This window comes from Columba livia, chromosome Z, assembly GCF_036013475.1.
Source record: "Columba livia isolate bColLiv1 breed racing homer chromosome Z, bColLiv1.pat.W.v2, whole genome shotgun sequence".
In the NCBI taxonomy this organism is placed as follows: Eukaryota; Metazoa; Chordata; class Aves; order Columbiformes; family Columbidae; genus Columba; species Columba livia.
Genome location: NC_088642.1, coordinates 54851927 through 54872581, shown reverse-complemented (window position 1 = coordinate 54872581; position 20655 = coordinate 54851927). Strand labels below are relative to the sequence as shown.

At 38.5% G+C, this 20655-nt stretch overlaps 1 protein-coding gene across 6 annotated transcripts in view; it reads right to left on the bottom strand.

Moving 5' to 3' along the window:
- Nucleotides 1-20655, bottom strand: part of TLE1 (TLE family member 1, transcriptional corepressor) — a 73855-nt gene that overhangs the window by 33701 nt on the left and 19499 nt on the right. For 2 of the 6 annotated variants that reach the window (XM_065045920.1, XM_065045921.1), the window contains exons 5-6: nucleotides 17834-17896; nucleotides 16803-16907 (exon numbers count right to left, since the gene is read on the bottom strand). The exons of 2 other annotated variants lie outside the window; for them this stretch is intronic. In XM_065045920.1, the coding sequence (XP_064901992.1) occupies nucleotides 16803-16907; nucleotides 17834-17896 (168 nt within the window). The remainder of the gene's footprint in view (nucleotides 1-16802; nucleotides 16908-17833; nucleotides 17897-20655) is intronic. 2 more of the 6 variants (XM_065045922.1, XM_065045923.1) reach the window with 1 other exon arrangement.

Sequence of the window (20655 nt, the reverse complement as noted above, 5' to 3'; positions counted from 1 at the left end):
CAGTACTGCTGACATCTATTGAAATCACACCTAGACCAAAGCTCACAATATTTCACAAATTACTCCAAAGTAGCTCAACTTGAAATAATCAAAGATACTTTATCTGTTTCCATAGGCCCCCAAAACTCTTCAAGACAAACTGTCAACAATATCTGCATAACATCTACTGGTATATGAACAACTTAATTTATTACTATTTAGATAATTACTGTGCCCCTACAGTTCACTTCTCCTCATCACATGCCAAGACATGCCTTGAGCTGTTCATAAATTTATGTAGACACGAGTGTCCGACACTGAAAAACTCTGGACTGGACCTGCTAATATTTCATTTTTCTGCGGTCCCAACTGTAAAGCAGCCATCATTTACTTATTTTTGAAATACAAGACTGTTTAGTGACTTCTATAAGGCCTCAAGTTTACAAAATATTTCTCACAGTATGTACCAGGAGCTTCTACAAAATCAAGCAGCTATTGCCAATGAAAGTTTATTTAACTGAAGAACTCTCAGTAAAGGTGTTTTTTGTGGGTGTTGGGTTTTTTGTTTTTGTTTTTTATCCAGCCTCTAAAGAACAAGAGGACAGCTCTCTTTTCACAGACTTTATCAAGACTTTAGTAGTTTCCAGTATGTTTCCTCAAATCAGAAGATAACCTGATGTTTTGGCAGACTCTCTCAGGGAGATGGTACCTTAGTAGTTTCCTTCCTCATTGACCACTTAAGCCAAGTCAGTAATCTGCACTTTAACTGTGAGACAACACGCATCAGCAGTACTGTACCACATGCATGGCATTGGCCTTACTTGTCTCCGTGCTGCTACTATCACATGAGCACAGTAATCCCCTCTAACAGATTCCAAAGCGGAGAGCATGTGGCAAGAAGGGCTAGGTCTTGTTTCTGTGGTGCAAGTGCATACAAGTGGTGGAGAGTAATGCCCAGAGTAAGGTGTGGAATGGAATAAAAGAGCTGCAAGTGGAAATGCATCACTCTGCATTATCCCTTAGAAACTTTGCAAAATGGTTACTGAGGGTAACAGAGGAAAATGGTACCCTAAAACGCTTAAATATTGAGCTATGTTAAAGACTGAAAACTTGATCATGGTCCTTTATGCCAACAAAGGTATATGGTGGTTCAATGTTTATTATGTGAGGCTCACTGCTGTTTAAGACCAAAGTATATTGATTTATTGTTTATATATTACCTATTCATAATAGGTTTAAAGTTCTCCCTAACATATACATAAAGATGATCCATTCTGGAAGTTCTTGCCTTTTTCATTTAAAAAATTTAAATTGTTAAAAGTATATTGTATTCTCTTCATAGAAGGGGAGAAAGGAAAATGGGCTGCACACAAAGGAAAAAGCTAAAAACCAGGGAGATGGATAACAGCAGTGCTCAGCAGATGTATTTAGTAAGTAGACATTTGCCATAGTAGATCCTAGAAACAATTACGCTATGCATATAATCACTTTCCCGTCACTTCAAAGACACTAATGCTTGCTCTGTCACCTTTTAAGAGCTTAGCAGCAGTGAGATATAAAACGGAATAAGCTGGCAGCAGTAACATGGTCTACTAGGCATGTTCATTAGCACTTAATTAAAAACCAGACACCTGCCATAAGAAATATGCTCAAAAAAGGATGAGTAACAGCTCTGTCTTACTACCAATTATTACCATTACTTGCAGAGCAAAGGCTGTGTCCACTTCCAGAGAGAAGTGGGAAGGTAGAGGAGAGTGCAATGATGCATACTTAAGTGACTGCACTGAGATAATTAGCCACAGCATTGATTTTAAAAGCATCAGCAGTTCACCCACCATTTTGTTGCAGAACAGAAGTTCTTCATATTTTCAGAGGGAGAAAAGGAATGGCAGACAGCTTACTCTACTATCTAGATGCATGGTTTACTGGCTTTTTTTTTTTTTTTAAACCCATATCCCCCTAGCCAGATTGCAAAGACCCAAAAATCCACATATGAAAAGCACAGCACCTGCTGGTCTGAGGAAGCACCTGCTAACAATTTCAAAGGCAATATGTTTTTTTACCTCCAACATTACAGGCAGGTTCCAGCTATAAAGAGCTCTATAATTAATTTTTAATCTCTGCCATAGAATTCCAGAGACACTGTTAGAAAATCTGCTTCTCAAAGACTTACTACACATAAACAATGACACATCTCTTTGGGTTCCTTGCTTATCAAGATAGAGCATGATCTCCTACAATCACACTTCCCACCTTAAAGTAGCTCTGTTGATGTCACAGACACCTATGGTTTACTTTAAAAATCTAGTTTTGAATTCCTAGCTTTAAAGGGCCAGAGTAATGTTTTGTTCTTAAACAGATGTGTGATGTGCTATTCAGTATCTGTTGAAAAGTGCTGAATTAAGAATTCAGATGTAATTGTATGTGAACGGTGAAAAAAAAGTTTATACCTGGTCCCAAACCACAGCAGCTGTCTTCTCCTGTGCCCTCCTAAATGAACACCAAAGAGTAGGAAAGTTTTCAAACCCCTATCAGCATTAGCACCACTAATACTATCAACAGATTCCCTAAAGCTCCACAGAGGTGTTTTGAAAAAAGTAACTGGCAAGCACAAGAGTCATTTAGAGACCTAAATTTAAAAGGGCATTATTTCATGTCGACTTCTGTAAAGTCGAAGAAATTAGATTTCGTTAAATTCAAGCAGGCAGAAAGATATGAAGGGAAAGTACGTATTACTGTGTTCAATTTTATGGCCATATTCTCTTCCTTCCAAAAGGGAAATCTTCAGGTTTTTTATTTGCTTGCTTAAGTAAGGAAATGAGAGCCCGTACCATGCATCTATGGCAAATGAACACATAAAGGTCACTTTCTGAGCACATACAGCTATCTGACCAAGCAGTAACCTTCTCCCTCCCTCTTTAGAAAGATTCTTAAAAAAAAAAAAATTATTCAAGGTAACACTCCTATGGGATCCAGTCTTCTCCCTCATTCCAAAAGAGTGCACAACCTAACAGTAGAATCTTGCAGGAGTAAACTCTAACTAGAATCTTGCAGGAGTAAACTCTAACTAGACAGTCTAAGCCATTAATTAATACTTGCATTTAAGTTTGTAGGTACTTTTCCAAAGAGTATTTCACCTGCAGGGAAGAACATATTGCAGGACAACAACCAACATCCCTTAAGAATACATCCACATTCTTCTACAGTGGAGTGACTGCACCAGCAGACAAGGCAAGAGTCACAGACGTCATCAGCGTAGACTTCTGGAAGGCCTTTGACATGGTCCCTCACAACATTCATGCTACTGGAAAGATATGAGGTTGATGGGTGGATTGTTAGACAAGTGAGAAACTGGCTGGATGACTTCATCCAAGGAGTCAGTGAGACTCAATCCAAAGAGTCAATGGTGCAACATCCCACTGGAAAGCAATAACTAGTGGTGCCCCTCAAGGATCCATAGTAGGACTAACACTATTCCCTATCTTCATCAAGGACATAGCTAATGGGATTGAGTGCACCCTCAGCAAGCTTACAAGTGACAGCAAGCTGAGTAGTGCAGTTGATTCACCTGAGGGATGTGATGATGTCCAGAGGGACCTTAACAGGCCTGAGGAGTAGACCCATGTGAATCTCATGAGGTTCAACAAGGCCAAGTGCACCTGCGTCAGGGCAGTCCCCAGTACCAATACAGACTGCAGGATGAATGTATTGAGAACCACCCTGCAGAAAAAACTTGGGGTATTGATAGACAAAAAACTGGATGTGAGTTGGGAATGTGCACTTGCATACCAGAAAGTCAGTCATTTTCCAGGCTGCATTAAACAAGCATGGCCAGCAGGTTGAGGGGTGTATTCTCCCCCTTCTCCTCTGTCATGAGATGCCACCTGGAGTATTACATTTAGTTCTGCGGTCTAGGGAAGGCTCCAGGGGCACCTTATTGCAGCCTTTCAGTATATAAAATGGGCCTATAAGAAACATGAAAGACTTCTTAGAACACAGCCTGTAGTGACAGGACAAGGGTCAACAGCTTTAAACTGAAAAGGATAGGTTCAGATTGGACATCAAGAAGAAAATTTTTATAGTGAGTGTGGTGAGGCACTGGAACAAGTTGCCCAGAGAAGTTGTAAATGCCCCATCCCTGCAAGTGTTCAAGATCAAACTGGATGGGGCTTTGCACAACTTGATCTAGTGAAAGATGTCCCAGCTCATAGCAGGGGGGTTGGGCTTGATCTTTGAAGGTCTCCTCCAATCCAACCATTCTATGATTTTATGACAGATGAACAGACTGATGTATGAGCTACCCAATATGGGTTGCTTATTACTCCACTTTCAAACTTTGCGTCACCAGCAGAAGCTGTTTCTTCTTCATTACTTATGAATATTTCTTCTTCCTTGATAGTATCACCATTATATAATACTAACTAATCATAAAGCATGTTGTTAGCAGTCCCTGCAAGACACTTCCTTCTGATCTATTTGAACCCTAATCTCCAGTACTGTAGCAGCAACCTGCAAAACTAAGCTGCAAAGCTAAAGTCCAAATTTGCTTTCATTTGCTGATGACACAAAACTGGGAGGAGTGCCTGACAAACCAGAGGGCTGTGCTACCATTCACAGGGACCTCAACAGACTGGAAGAATGGACTGATAGGAATCTTGTGAAGTTCAACAAGGGGAAATGCAAAGTCCTGTACCTCAGGAAGAATGAACCCATGCACCAATATACGCTGGGGGCCACCCAGCTAAAATGCAGCTTTGACAAAAAGTACCCAGTAGTCCTGGTAGACACCAACTTGAACATAAGCCCTCATTGTGCCCTTGTGACAATGCAGATAAATGGCATCCTAGGCTGCATTAGACAAAGTACTGCCAGCAGGTTTCCCTCTACTCAGCACTGCTGAGGCCACACTTGGAATACTCTGTCCAGTTGTGCACTTCCCAGTACAAGAGAGACATAGACATACTGGATAGCATCCAACAATAGGCCAAAAAGGTGATTAAGGGACTGGAATACCTCACACATGAGGACAGGCTGAAAGAACTGTGACTGCTTAGCACAGAGAAGGCTCAGAAGGGATCTTACCAATGTATACAAATACCTAAAGGGAGGGTGGAAAGAAGACAGAGGCATGCTCTTTTCAATGGTTCCCAGTAACAGGGCAAGAGGCAACAATCACAAACTGGAATACTGGAGGCCTCCTGAACATAAAGACTTTTTTTTTTTTCTTTTTTTTTTTTTTTTTTTTTTTTTTTTATACTGTGATCATGACTGAGCACTGGCACAGGTTGCCCAGGGAGGTTGTGGAGTCTCCATCTTGAAGTTACTCAAATCTGTATGGACACAGTCCTGTGTAACTGGCTTGAAGTGGTCCCACTTGAGCAGTGGGGCTGACTCAATGACCTCCAGGGATCCCATCTAACCTCAGGCATTCTGTGATTCTGCAGTTCTTATTGCTTACTGTTTTCTCCCCATTTAAACATGTTTTAGAAAAATGAGTCAGCTACTGCTATCATTCCTTAATTTTCTACCTAATTCCTTTGAAACATATGTGTTTATTTTGGTTCATTTGGTTTCCTTACTTCCTCTTCTAAATATTCAGTTTTCTAACAGATAGAAAGCTACACTATATCACAGTAAACAAGCATCTCCAGCTAGAATGAAGCCTTTGTAGCTTTGTTAAAGTTATTTGAAAACTATCTATTATGTGAACAAGCCACAGTGCCTTGGGTGCAGAAGAAAGTCTTAGGCCTCTTCCATCTCTAAACCATGTGAAATGTCATTGTACTACAAAGACTGAAGCCCACAGGACAACATGGGCAAAAGCTATTCAAAGCCATATATATCACACATATAAAATTTGCGTGACAGTGGCATGGTTATTTAAATACCCAGCTGACTCATGGGGGAAAAAAAAAAATACATTCATTTTTTTTTTCACTCTTTATTACAGAAGATGCATAGGATGACACCTTTGGGTCTCAGTGTAGAGAATAGATATGAGAAACCAAATATCATATTCAGAAAGAAGATGAAAAAGTTTGTTCTTTGTTATTATTTTCTACTATTGGAATCTGTTTTAAACTAATTTTAAATTTCTGAACAGAAGCCTCTTCAAAGTTTTTCCACAGTTCCTTTTTCCATTTTTTCAAACAACACAAGCCATACTAATAAGCCTCAATTGCACATCAACCTTTTTGAAGCAGTAAGGGGTTGCATAAATTGCCTCACATAAAGCAGAAAACTGATACTATATTGGGATAAAAGCAGTTTCCCCCCTTACATACTCCTCAAGCAGTCCTTTTCTCACAAGTTAGCTTCATCTCTAAGGTAACTGAAATAAGGGTGAGAAGTTTTATTTCACTCCTTTGCTGATATAGCGATTACAAGCACACTAACAAACTAAGCCCTTTACCTAATAAGATAACAAACCAACCAACCAAACAAAAAAAAACCACAACAAAACACAACACAAACACCCAAACAATAAAAGAAACAAAACAGAAAAAAAAAAAAAAAAAAAAGACGCTCAGCATGTCCAAAGTACTCCATGAAGCTACTGCAAAACAACACGAACTCCATGTTCTCAATTAGAGTCTTATCTATTTTCCTTTCTTCACTCCTTTTTCTGTTGGGTCACTTGATTCCTTCCTCCCTGTCTTATTTCCCTCATTTTCAGAAACCATTTTCAGTCCTCTGCTATGCAATCTTCCTTCAGGAATCAAGTCTCGTCTCTTTGTTCTTTGGAAAATACAAAATATGAAAAGCAATATTGATTTTCAACTAGGTCATGAAGATTAAAAAGACCACTTAATGCTCTGGTGCTCTCACTATACTTTTACACTGATACATATTTGTCTCACTGTAAAACGTATTTCTGCTACAGATTTATGCTACACAGTTTTGCCACAGAATACTAAACCTGGCCAGCTCCAGAATCTGGTTTGTTGTGGTACTTTTCTCCTTGCATTAGAGATGAAACTATGTTCTTTAATCTTGCTAAAGTAAGGAAGGTTAGCATAAACACTTACTAGAATAATTCCCCATATACTTGCTCTATAAGGCTAAAAGTCATTCTCTATCTAAAGAAAGAAAATAAAACCTAATTGCAGTCATGAAGCTTCCACACTAACTTTTCTGTAACAAAAATAAGTATTTTTTGATTGGCATATTTCAAGTGAAAAAAAGATCCAATAGAAAAAAACACAACACAGGAAAAGAAGGCATTTTGACATGGGGCCAGCAAACCACTGATATACATGGGTCACCTCCAAATTGCCCACAGAGGGCAACTGAGATTGCCAAGAAGGGTCAAAGCAGTTATACCAAAGCCAGCTTTTTCCTACCAAAACTCTTCAATTCAATTTTCCTTACAACAGGAAAGTTTTCCTGGGAGCTCCTTAAAATCCTTATAAGGCATAGAAATACTAAACACATATGCTTTAGCTTGTATTTCAGAATGTGTTCTGAATTCCATGAGAATTTTTTTTTAACACGGAAAATGAAATCTCTCAACATGAGAAAGGCTTGGGTTGCTATCACGTCAAATTACATAGCCAGTACCTGCTGGTACCTATAAGTACACACACAGTACTTCCACTGAATAACATAGATATTAATACTGTAGGTAGGTTTATACCTATAAAACTAGGAAACAAGTTCTTCAGTACTCCCCGACATAATGCAAATAGCAAATTTAACTTCAAACGGTAGCTTATTAACAATTGATTAGTGGTCACCTCACCATTATAGACTGCAGACATACAGACTGCAAGAAGGAAAGAAGCACTCTATCTTTTCCTTAACACTACGCTGAGCAGCAGCTCTGATCATTGCTGTTCATTTCTGTTTCACATTGAACAGCCAGGTTGCTCTGCCCTTCCAGCATTTTGGAGGGCAAACCCAGGCACCAGAATTAGAAAGATAAAGTTATTACACTTCAGGGTTCGCTCTTCAAAAAGATCACTCTTGTAAACAGTAATGCCAGATGTGGGTGACCCTACCCAAGCGATGAAACTGCACCCAGTGAATGAGCATATCAGCCTTTTATCCACTAAAGTGATCAGCAATTAACAACAGTTTAGTGATAATTGTTAAATGGCAAGATTTTTAACATCCTATTGACACAGAGGGAATAATTACAGAGTACTGTCAGCATGACTGGCACTTTCACAAGAGCAGATCTGCACTTGCAGCCCAGCTACGCTGCAGAGCCGTCACAGATTGTCCCGCGCCAGCAGAGCCCTGCAGCCAGGACACCGGACATTGCCAGCACACGGAATTCTTCCAGTTCAGCGACATCTTCTCTCCAAGGTGCATTAGCAGTCCACTAGTGTGGATGTGTTCACATAAAGGTTTTTTGCCAACAGAAAAGGGGTTTCTTCCCTCCTCCATGCTTTTAGGCACTGTAAGTCAACCTGAAACTTAGTAGCTTGTACCATGTACAGATCCATTGAAGCACAGCTAGTGTTTCTGTCAGCAGCTATGCTGGCAACACAACAAGCAGCCCACGAACTACAGAAGCCCTTTTGCTAGCATAACCTTCTATATATACACACAACATTTTCTATATCATATTTACACAATTATATAGTTTATATTGTATCAGTAATATATTGTTATATGCTACATATACTGTTATATATTATACATGTTATTCTGTATATATTACATATTGCTATATATTGTTTATGCTTCTATATAAAAATATAAAAGTTATTCTGTGTTTTTGTATATATAGCTTTTTCACAGAGAACTGTTCTTCTAAAAATATGTATTACAGGTCTGCTATAAGAACAACTCCCTTCTCTCACAGTCTCTGGCAAATAAAGGAGACAGAAAAAAGTCACAGGAGTAAGTTCTAAGGGTCCTCATATTAATAATGGTACTTTTTTTCCTTGGGTTAAATAATGCTCTTTTTATTTCCCTTAGGCCAAATACTGAACAAATAAGGGACAAACAGCAAAGTTGAAGTAACACTGGAGGAAAGAGACTCTGCAACAACGGAGGAACCAGAGAAGCCTTTATAAAGGACAGATGCCAGAAGGTAGGAAGGAGTGGTAGAATCAGAGTGAAAATGGCAAAAGTGATCCTTGCACAGGACAATGTCTTCACCAAAGGATTTCCCAGATTCTGAAGGAAAGTAACAAATTCAAAATCACAGAAGATGACCTTAAATTCTCTTGGTCCAGACACGACAAAGGCTGGTTTTCTGAAGCCAGTTATGTTCTTCTGATCACTGTCAGGTTAAGTCAGTTTGTGAACTATGCTTTTCTTTCATTTCAGACAAGTACATATGGCTTTCTCTGGAGACTCAGAAGCAAGTCTTAAGTCTCTATAAAGAAGCTGCCTACACACACTGCTTTTGGTTTGTGGGAACCACCAGCACATTTTTCTTCTAAGGCAACTTCCTGCTATTACCCACCTTTTAACCTCATATCTACACATTTGCCTTTTTAGCTACTGTTAGCATGACACTACCATCCAATGACACTTCAAAAGCATGTTCCTGCTACCATAGCAGCCAAAAACAACTAGTTCAAGCATGCACCAATTTGGAAATGACTTAAAGATATTAATCTAGGGTTTTTTATTACAGACACATGGTTATCTCAAAGTATTTATTTTCCTCCAAGGCTCTTATAGTGCACAGAAGTTTAAATCTTGCAAAACAGAACAGAAAGGCTTTTTGGTAAATTAAAATCCATAAGTTTAATACAGTATTTTAAATCGCATTCATCACCCTATTGTCCCAGCTACTACTAACTACAAAAGCATTTCAGAGATATCAAAGAATAAAAAATACGAAAGTCATGAGAAAAACATTACTTTGATTTTTATCTACTGTTCCAAACCACAGACCAGATTCTTGGAAATTCCCTGTAGATTCTAATGACTTCTTCCTACCAAATGACAATCGCTTCTGAACATGCATTTGAGTAATCCAGTTTTGCTAATCTTTGCTTTTACTACCTCAATACTACTGCTTGTCAGTATTCAATTTAAAGAGCTACAGTTAGCCAGCACCTTTAGAAACAGTACTGGACATTCTCGGGAAACTAAGTGTTATACAAGACAGCAGCCTCAGCAGTTCAGCAAGTAGTCTGAAAAAAAGAAAAATAATGTGGTCAGCAGATACCAGGAATCCTGCAGCTGATGCAAACTCTTCAGCATTTTGAAGAGTTAGAGCAAACTGCTGTACAAACTGTCTTTATTTTGCCTTGAGTATTTCCTAAAGTTATCCCAAATGCCTATGCTAGTCTCTCTCTGTGCACTAACAAGGAAAGTAAGCTTCTCTCCCTTCTCTTCCAGTCCTCCCACACCGCCCCCTATCTCGACAGTTTGCCTTGCTCTTCAACCACGAAAAACCACAGTGGGTTGGTGTTTTCTTGCACATTTCCAGTGTTTAATATTTACAGTATTTGTGTCCACCTATACCTTCCTCTAGCTTCTCTTCACCCATCTCTCTGCACTTTCCTGCTCCACTGACTTCATCTTTGCCACAATCACCCAGTTACAGGTATATTTTGCCTGTGCAGTTCACACTACTGGACTCACCCTTTCTCCCTTCAGCACACTGACAGCTCCTCTCAGTGCATCAGTGTTATCAAAACTAGACCACAGTTCCTGTATGCTTCATTTTTTGCACCTTTCTCTCCTACCACAAAGTAGTCCAGCTTACAGCCCTACATCATCCAACATGTAAACTCCCAACACCTTTCTCTATTCCTACTCATATTGCAGGACAACGCCATAACCATGCTTCGTTTGATTTAACCTCATGGGCAGTCTCAGCTGAGCTTCTCCTTTGTCTGGGCCAACCAACTGATTCTTCCCACCCAACTCCTCCCTCCTCCAGACCTAGTGTATCTCAGACTTCTTTCAAGAGAAGCACTGAAGGTCACATCATATTTTTATCTCAGCCTACTGACTCTTCACCTACTCCAATTCCCTCACATGTCTCATTTCCAGTATGAATGCAAAGCAGACATATTGTAAAAAAGAAAAAGGTATGCTCATCTCTTCAGTCTGTCTCCTTTTATTTCCTTGCTAACTTGGGGAAAAAAGTGGACAATATACAAAAAAACCTATCTTCAAACATAGAAAGCTATTCTGCTTATATATACTTGGATCAAGAGAGGTGCTTTGAACCACCCTCTGGAGGAGAAAATCCTCTGGGATTAAATAACCTACTCTTCTGTGCCAATGACTTTTATATACACATATCGAAGCTCCTCTGCCTCAACCCACCTTCAAAAGTAAACCTATCCCTAACCCCTATTTTGTCTTTCCAGTAGCCCTTCCATATTTTCTTTATTAAAGTTCACTGAACACACTTTCTGTAAATCCTTGCTTTGAAATGTACTCTTCCAGCATTTTGACCCAATTTTAGTTCTTTCCATTCCCCTGAAACTACTTGTTCCAAACCAATGTGTTTAACGGAACCATTTGGAGTGAAGTTCATAAAAAGAAGGAATCATTTCTTGCACCATTATCAACCTCCTCTGCTTCTACCTACTTAACCCTTCCTGAAAAGACATTCTCCATTTAATTTTCTGGTCTTCTGTTTACTATTGCCAAATACACAAGTTTTTCTAACCTTACCAGTCCCACACGTGCCTCTCTCCTGCTGCAAAACAGAAAAACTTACAGCTCTACACCATTCAACATGTATATTCCACATCCCCAATTTCTGCTCAGTAGACAGTAGTCTAGCAAGTGGTACCTCGCATACTCCTCTCATCAGAATCTACCTTCTCTCTGCATTCATAGCTGCATAACTTCAGGTTTGAGCTCCAGCCAACCGGAATTTTTTCCAGACATCTCTCTTTCACTCCTTTAGTGAAAGCTGCTTAGCTTCAGAAATTCATATCCATATACTCGGTCTCACCTTTAACTTGTAGCTCAGATACTAGGTCTAGATGAGAGAGCCACATAAAGATTTTCTGTTCTTTTTGGACAAGATCCAAGATGTAGCTTTTTCTATCCACCCACACACGAAACCTTTAAAGGAAAGGGAAGTCTGGCCTGCAGTTCAGTTACATTTAACTTTTGGATGCCATTTTCCCCTCTTTGGAACGACTGAGAATATAATCTTCTCCAGGAAATTTTTGTCTCATGTAGACACTACCCTCCTCTATACTGCTGCTCCTCTGTTTCCCCATCAGTCCAGAGTGCAGGGAATATGAGCGTGTTGGGGGAGGAGGGCTGATCAAGTGGAGACCAAGTTTGGTCAATGCGATCTATTAATTCATGTCTTACACAGCTTCTCCCAGGTTTTCTGTTTTGACTAGGGCAAACTACAAATACACATCAATAACACCTTCCTATTTTTCCTCAGTGGCACTAAGAATAAAAAACTGACTGCTGTGTGGGGACTGGTATTTAGAGAATACCAATTGCCACACAGATGAATACCATCTACCTTCGCTACCCATTTGAAACCTTAGTTTACAAGTTTGGAGCCTTTGTATTCTAAAAGCACATGCTGTGACAGAATCCTACCGTGTAGTTAAGGTTTCCACATGTTTTAAAAACATATGAAGAATAACCCAGGATGTTGCCACACACTAGAGTTCCTGTTGCCAGAGTTTAGTAATTTAGACTTGAGATTAGCTAGCTTATGTTAAAAGTGAGGACACCGTGTCTCGTGCTCACTATGTCTCATTTTATTTAATTTAAAAGAACCAGGCAATTTCCCCTCCCTTGGGACATAATGCAGATCATGGCTGAGGAGGATCTAAACTAATGCTACAGCTGCTTAGCTTTTCCCTTGCTTTAAGTTCTGCATTCATTTTTGCTCTAGCCTGTATTTCTATTTTATAATGAAACATACAGCCTAGTTATTTATAAGCTTTCTAGGGATTAACTACACACTCATAAGAATAAACCCTCAAGAGGTTAACCTCATCCTCTTAAGCTTCACACACTACAATCCCAGAGATAGCTGGCAACCACAGCCAAGAGAGAAAAAAATAATCCCACATCTTGCTAATCCTTTAGCCAATCACCTCACGCAACAGTGGAGAGGCCTCTTGGAGGCCTACAACTCAATCTGTCTCAAGAGTACTGTCTATCCAAAAGATACAAATTTCATAGAATCATTATCAACCCACCTCAAAAGGCAAAATAGGACATACCTGACTACTCAGTGGTACAATGAAATCATGCAACTAAAATGCAATGCTAAAAAGATTCCAGTTTGCTGCTTGTATTTCCCATTCAGATATTCGTATATTCTACTCATAGAACTACCTAGTTTATTAATTTGAAAGTGAATCAACATATTTGTCATTGTTTGCAGCCAGACAGACCAGTTCACCTGTCCCTTATATTTCCTAGAATGAACTTTCAGTATCTTTGATTTTCAGGGCAGATCACATCTCTAACAAATAAAAAAACAAAACAAAAAAACAAAACAACAAAAAAACACAAACAACAACAACAACAAAAACAACAACAAACAACAACAAACAACAAACACCTCATGATAATCTACCTAATTCTTTCATACCACAGTCTGGATTCTCCTGTAACCCTAAATGTAGACACTGCCTGAAGCTGCAGCAGTACCAAGGACTTAACAGGTACACTTATCTTTTAAGTCAAAGGTTTCCATTTTGTTCATTATTTATCTAGCATAATTGCTACTTAATTCAACTTCAAAATAACAAGTGGTGCAATTTAAAAAAAAATGGCAAGAGGTTGCTTAGCTACACTGCTGCCCCATGACTGGAAGGTACAGCCTTCAAGAACATGCAGGAAAAGTATAAGGCCAGAGATATGACTGTTGGTAGCCAAATATCATCCACAGTTCTTTCCTGAAGAATTTTTAATCAACACAGAGGATTAACACTGCTTACAAGCTCACTGAGTCCAACTGTATTACTTTAAAAATATATATATATATCTATCTATATATATAAATTCCTTCATTCTCCTTTTTTACATTCTAAAGATACACCAATTCCAAAGCCTGGATTTTGACTTTGTAGGTAAATTCTCTGAAAAATCTCAGTCCTATGAGACTACAAGTCCCTATCTTCAGTATGTCCTCTAATAGGCTTCCACTTTTTCAACTGAAAATGGAAAAAAGTATAAAATAAATATAGTTCAAAACCCGGTTGTATTTCCAACATTTTTCCCACTATTTAAAGGCTTTGTTCCTTTCACAAATTCAAATATGGCCCAGCAGCAACAGAATTGCTCTAACTCAGGAAAGCCAACTGGGAAACACTTGAATCATCTATGTCAGGAAACAATGGCATGTAAAGAGAGAAAGGAAGGAAGGGAAAAAAAGTCAAACCCCGACAAAACTGCAGCTTTTTCTAATCATGACACCAGGCAAGTGAACACCAGCTAGGAAAATTAAACTTTCCTGCTACCCTCAAAATTGCTTGTACACGTGCACCCTCAGCAGTATGAGGCCAGGGACTACTCGATTTCATCCTCTACTGTTACAGATTGCTCCAGCCTATTTGCATTCTGAAAAGAAGTTTCATGATCTTTCATGCTCATAATAGATGTCTAAACCGTCAAATTACTATTTCTTTTCTTATCTTGAAAGACACTGAACTTTAACAGCATGCCCCTTCCATTGTTCTTTACACTAAGTCAGGTCCCTGAACAATACTGACAGCTGCTATAAAACTGGGCCGTGCTCATTCTCAGTGCAGCTGCTGCTTGTAGGAACAGACAAGCTTCTGATGTCTCCTCCCCTCTGGGGAGAGGGCTTGACATGCTGTGTGCTCAGTGAGGGGGAGCAAAGGTCCACTGAATTGTCAACCCAATTTTATGCTATTCAGATTTTCCAGGATGCACACCATCCCTTTCAAACAAAATCAAGCATATGTCGGAGCATGAAACTTATTGTGCAGCACAAGATAATTAGTGATCATGTAAGACTGAAAAAAAAATCACTGTGACATATATCTAACTTTAGCATTACGTATATGCAAGATCACTGAAAATTTTGTGCCCAATGTGTTCCTCATTCACAATTTTGGACTTGTATGGTATCATTCAGAAGTCTTTCAGAAGACACAGGAAAGTATCTCTTCCAGTGACTCTTAGATAATTTAAAAAACTAATTAAAAAGGTGGAAAGTTCTACTCCTGCTTCCAAAGAGCCTCTTCCCCTTCTTCCTGCCATAAAAAAAGTTGTTAATTGCATGTGGTACTTTGTAGATCCTATTGCTTTTAAAAGATTACACTGTGCAGACTTTAAAAACATGCTTGAGACAGCAAAATTTGGTTTGGCTAGGCAACACTATTCTAAGTCCGGCAAGAATATTTTAAAATATATTTTAATACATATTTCCATTTACTGCATAAAATATTCTTTAAAACTAGTTCATTAAAAAAGGTTTTCCATTCCATTTTCATCGTAAAGAAGTAATGCATTTAAAAAAACTGCAGGAAATACAGTTCTCTAATCTTTGCTAATCAAATACCACAAATGTACTTGTGCTGTATTTCAAAGATCAAATCAGGTATTCATAAAGTAATTCATTACACAAGCAAAGCACAGAGGAGATTGTGACAAATACAGATGTAATTGTGTGGGTTTCTAAGATGTGATTAGCAAATCAACTAAGTAACAGTCAAAATTTGATACGAAGGGAAAAACCAGCTCAGATTTTAAGGGGGGTATGTTTATGCAAAGCTAATCTGTCAAGTGTAATAAAGCAGCTTGAATAAAATTTAAGCTGAAAATCCACTGAAGCTCCCCATTTCAGGGAGGAAAAGCTATTAAAAGGAAATGAAGGTCACCCTCCCATTTTATTTCAACTAATTGACTGCCAATAGCTTACCACAGGCAAACCGACTGCAGATCTGCAATTGAGAAACTGATGAAAGGAGAGTTTTCAAGCTGAGGCTCATTCTTTTAATCCTCCCTCACTCCTATTTTTTTTTCCATCTCCAGTTGGGATGTAATTTTAAGCACAGATGGATTAACTGGTTCCATTGTCTGTAGACGTCATTGGACTATGGCACTGTTAATCCGTACAGCAGCATGTCTAATTATCATTACAAAGTGTCTGAGGGAACTATAAAGACCAGCAGGGCATCTTCTCACAAGCAATTAACATAAATTGATAAATGAGTAATTTGAATCTGCTCAAGGCGCTCACATATGAATAAAATCAGAAAGGACGGCTTCTTGTTTCGGCTACTTCTTTCACTTAGTCTGGAAGGGCAGAAAACATGAGAAATATTCTGGACTTAGTGGCGGAGAAAATGCACTCATGCAGTGGAAGGAATGTATGGTTCAGAAAGTTCATTAATACAAAGCAAATGACTTGTGATTGACGACCAGTCACAAGCAAGCAGTATTAACTTATTTCAGCATATTTAGAAGTACAAACTTGGTGAAAGGCTATTAGAACACTGTGTCAGACAATTAATACTACTTCAAAAGCAAGTGAAGTTTCTTTTCAGTAGCTTGCTAATTTAAAATTCATGAAAGATTCACAAGAAAGGGAAAAGAAAGAAGAACGAACAGTTGTACAGGTTCCAAGAACTCAAGTGTCACAAAAAGCATGAGGCAAATGCAGCTAGATCAACTGACATACAATACCTACAAATAAACAAGCAACTCTCCTAATCATTATATTTCTTGCAAGAAAAGTTTTGTTACACCCAGCATCACTGCACAAAATGATGCTCTGACGAAGTAAACTATTAACTTTATCCCTGCTAAAAATCTGTCTGAAGCAAGGCAAACACTTCAGCAACATTGGGCATCAATACAGTGTCACATATCAAAACATTAAGCTTATTGCAAAAATAGTAAAGCAGTAAGATATGAAAGCAAGTTATACACACTGTAGGAGGTAGACCTGGAAGGCCACGTACCCCGATGATGGCATTCAGTTCAGCCATGGTCACTTGTTTGGCACGTTCTACGGCTTGGGCCACTTGCTGCTGATGCTATCAAAAGAAGAAGGGGTATGGGGAGGAATTTGTGTTAAGGTATTGCCCACACCAAATCAAACGTGGATCACAAACACTTGCACAACCAGTTTTCCTGCAGAAGCCTAGCCTACCTCTTCCAAGACATCCCATGCAAATAAAAGGTAACAGTGCCTTATTTCTCACCTGTTCAAAAGCAAACAAGAGCCCTGAAGGCACCTAGCTTACCTCTTCCCCCATGCCAATTCAATATTAATTTTCTGGCAAATGAGTAATCAGTTTCTAATTGAGTTGGCAGGAAGATAATGTCAGCTTCACATTAGTGTCAGTTTTAACATTTATATACTTTGCACTCACACAGCAAAACCTACTGAAATTTCAAACAGGGAAAACAAGTGCTTCACTGACCTCAACAAGAGTTACAAATACTACTTGTAAACTGTACAGTTTGAAAAGGCATATTCAAAATAACAGGCTTCAAAGTGTAACAGCAGCTGCCCACAATATGCTACAATCACAGTCATCCAGACCAGATGCAGGCTTGTAATCTTAAAGTGTTTTGCATCTAAGCTAACTACTCACCTTTTACATTAAAATTTGATACAAATTACATAGACAAGATAAGCATGCTGATTTCACTAGATTCCCATTTGACAACTGAATATCATATACGCAATTGCCATGATTAGAAATAAAAGCATTTTCTTGCATTGTTAATATTATCCAGACTCCCACTCTCCTCAGGCAATGAATAAGGCTGAGCCATTGTCACTAGTTTGAACTCAGATTTGTTAGACTGAATTAGCAGGGGGTTTGCACACTTCAGCTATAACAGATGTTCCTTACACTTGTGTATTGTGACAAAATTAACATCTTAAAACTAGCTAATTTGCAAACAGAAAAGCAACATAATTGCACTTTAACAGCTGAACAGTTTTACTTACTTCCTGAGACAAAAATGGGATGACTTGTGCACAAATTGTATTCAATCTCTTGGCGATTTCTGTCTATAGAGGAAAAGTATTTTGATTAAAACTGTGGTTTACATTTGTTGCCATATATCAACTAGTGTACAGGATGATATTACGTTCACACAGTTAAGGAAGGAACAACAAATCCGCATTTTCATACTACTGCCAATGTAAATAGTTAATATATAAGCCCAGATGAGGACAGAGATTTAGTTAGCTACTCTAAGACATCTGCCATGTCTAAAGCATCTAATCTGTATACACATTTAGGCACAAATCTGGTCCTTGTACACAGCTCATTAACAAGTAAAGCATTTTTGAAATCCATTAAGTTCAAGATAAAGCCTTTTAAAAGGCAGATTTATTATTACTCAAATTCTCAAGCAGCATAACATGAATGCGACAGGCATGGAAGAAAAATGTTTCTTTCATGATCAATTTTATCTGCTTATTAAAAGGTAAAATTAGTTTTGCTAACAGAAACACACCATCAGTTGTACAAAAGAAACATCAAAATAGAAGCAAGACAGAATGGAGACAAATGGTATAGACTTCTAAAACACCCATATTGAGAGAGAATTAAAATTGTGCAGAAAATGAATCAGATCAGAAAATGTGATAATAACAACAAATCAGTGAAACCAAGAATAAGGCTAGGAGCCAGCAAAAAACAGAACAATCCTTCACTGAAAGCAACAGAGAAGACAACAGGACAAAGTCCAACTTTTCCACAGCTTTATCTATCTCAGGCTTTTGTATCTCCCACTTTTAGCACATAAAACTGAACACAGGATTTCTGGTAGGGCACAGGTATCTTCTTCTCCCATTACTCAGTCTTGGATGTACTTACAGCTTTTCAGACCTATACATCTGCCCACCATTCAGAACCACCATTAGAATTAACCCTCAAGTCTTAAAGGTACTTAGACGGTCCTACAGTTTTCCTTAAAAACACTTCATGCAGTCCCTGTAGTACAGTTGCACAAAACTAAAAGTAGCATCCAGATGTAAACAATCTATATATAAGACACTCTGAACAGCTCCTGTCCGTCTCTGTTTTATCACTAATCCATGTAGATATTTCTTGGATTTATTTGTTTTAAGACAAAACTGCTGAGAATCATTAGGCCTTCCATTAAATTACATGCATAAACCTGAGCTAAGATAAACTCTTCCAAAGAAGTCATATAAAAACATTGTTAACTCGTTTATCTAGTTTTTCTCTGAGCCCTCCCATCATCCTCAGTTTCTTAGGAAGACATTACTATGCATTGATCCTTACATATCAGTCAAGCAGTAATTAGGATACAAAAGCCACACTTGGCTTTTGTGCCTCAGCAGACAGGTGATTTGGGATTTAAATACATCTGGCAAGCTTTAACACCTCTTTCCTCACCTCTGACAGACACGGGGAGAATTGTTGATAGCACTGAGACTCAAACAGCATGTCTCTCTGACACAAGCTGAACTATCCTACCTGACCAAAGTCTGGCATTTGACACATCCACGCTGAAGTTTTGCAGAGACAAGCATCTGCAAAGCAGTTCTGGGATGGTTTCTTTCTATGGCAAAAGGGTTCTCCTTAAACAAGTTCAACGAAATGACAGTTGCTTTACAGCAAAACCTTTCTCTGCCTGCAACACGGGGAACACATCTCTGTTTACAATAGCAACAGCTGCCATGTCACAACCATAAAATATCCGCCATTCTGTAGCCTTTAGGACCTACAAACCAGCACAGGCAATAAAGGAAGTTACCAGCTTAAGTATTATCAGTTATCAGACTTAACTATTACCAAATCTGTTGTTAATTTCAGTGTCTATGCCACTGTGAGAACTTATGTACTAAAGGGCATTTTTCCACATACCAGACAAGTCTTCCCAGAAAGCAAGGTATGTCAGGTACGTAAAGAAAGTCTGTTACACAGTAGTCTGATTGGCTGATGTTTAGGTAAGATGTTTAAGGTTCGAGAAGTTAATTACCCTAGACGAACAGGATTACCTTTGTTTTTCAGGACAGAAGACAGGATGAATCACAGCAGGTGATAAGAGAGAAAAGAAAAACGTAAAATAATACATTCATCTGTTTTTTACTGGAAAGTTCTTTGGTCCATATGGCCTACACAGAAGTCTCCCTGTTTCATAATACTGATATATGTATACTTATTGCAGCTGAAAACAAAACAAACCTATTTTGAGTGGTCTATACAATATGCAAGTTGTTCACGTTATTGGGTTTTCCTGCAAAGGTCCCAAATATCTGAGCTTCACTATAACATATAAGATAGCATATTAGTAATATTCATCTGCAGTGCTAGGTGAACTTCAAGGTACATGCCATAAATCAGTTTATTTGAGGATTGATTGCTCCTGTTACAAGTGCCAGTTAAGATATATTTACATTGAAAGAAAACTGAAAAGACTATTCTACACTTTGTAACAAAAGTCTGCTTACATTTAAAAGGCAGTTTGCCTACTAGTGGTATTTCCCACATACAATTAAGGTACTTAGAATTACTTAACCACTATGAGATCTCATACTCTGTTTGCTGCCCCCAAATGTTCAGTAAAAACTATTCTTATTCACAAACATGTTAAAACAGTATTTTTTTTCTCTAGTGAAATGCAGAAGCTAGATTTTAATGCACAATTCACCTAATCTTGCCCATCAGGAGTTGCAAGAGTTTCTTTTCAGAATTGAGAAAAAGTAACTTTCATTACTTTAAATATAAACCTAGCTGTTCAAAAGGCAATGTACATTCACCTTTCAAGGTAAACCATCTTGAAGTATACATG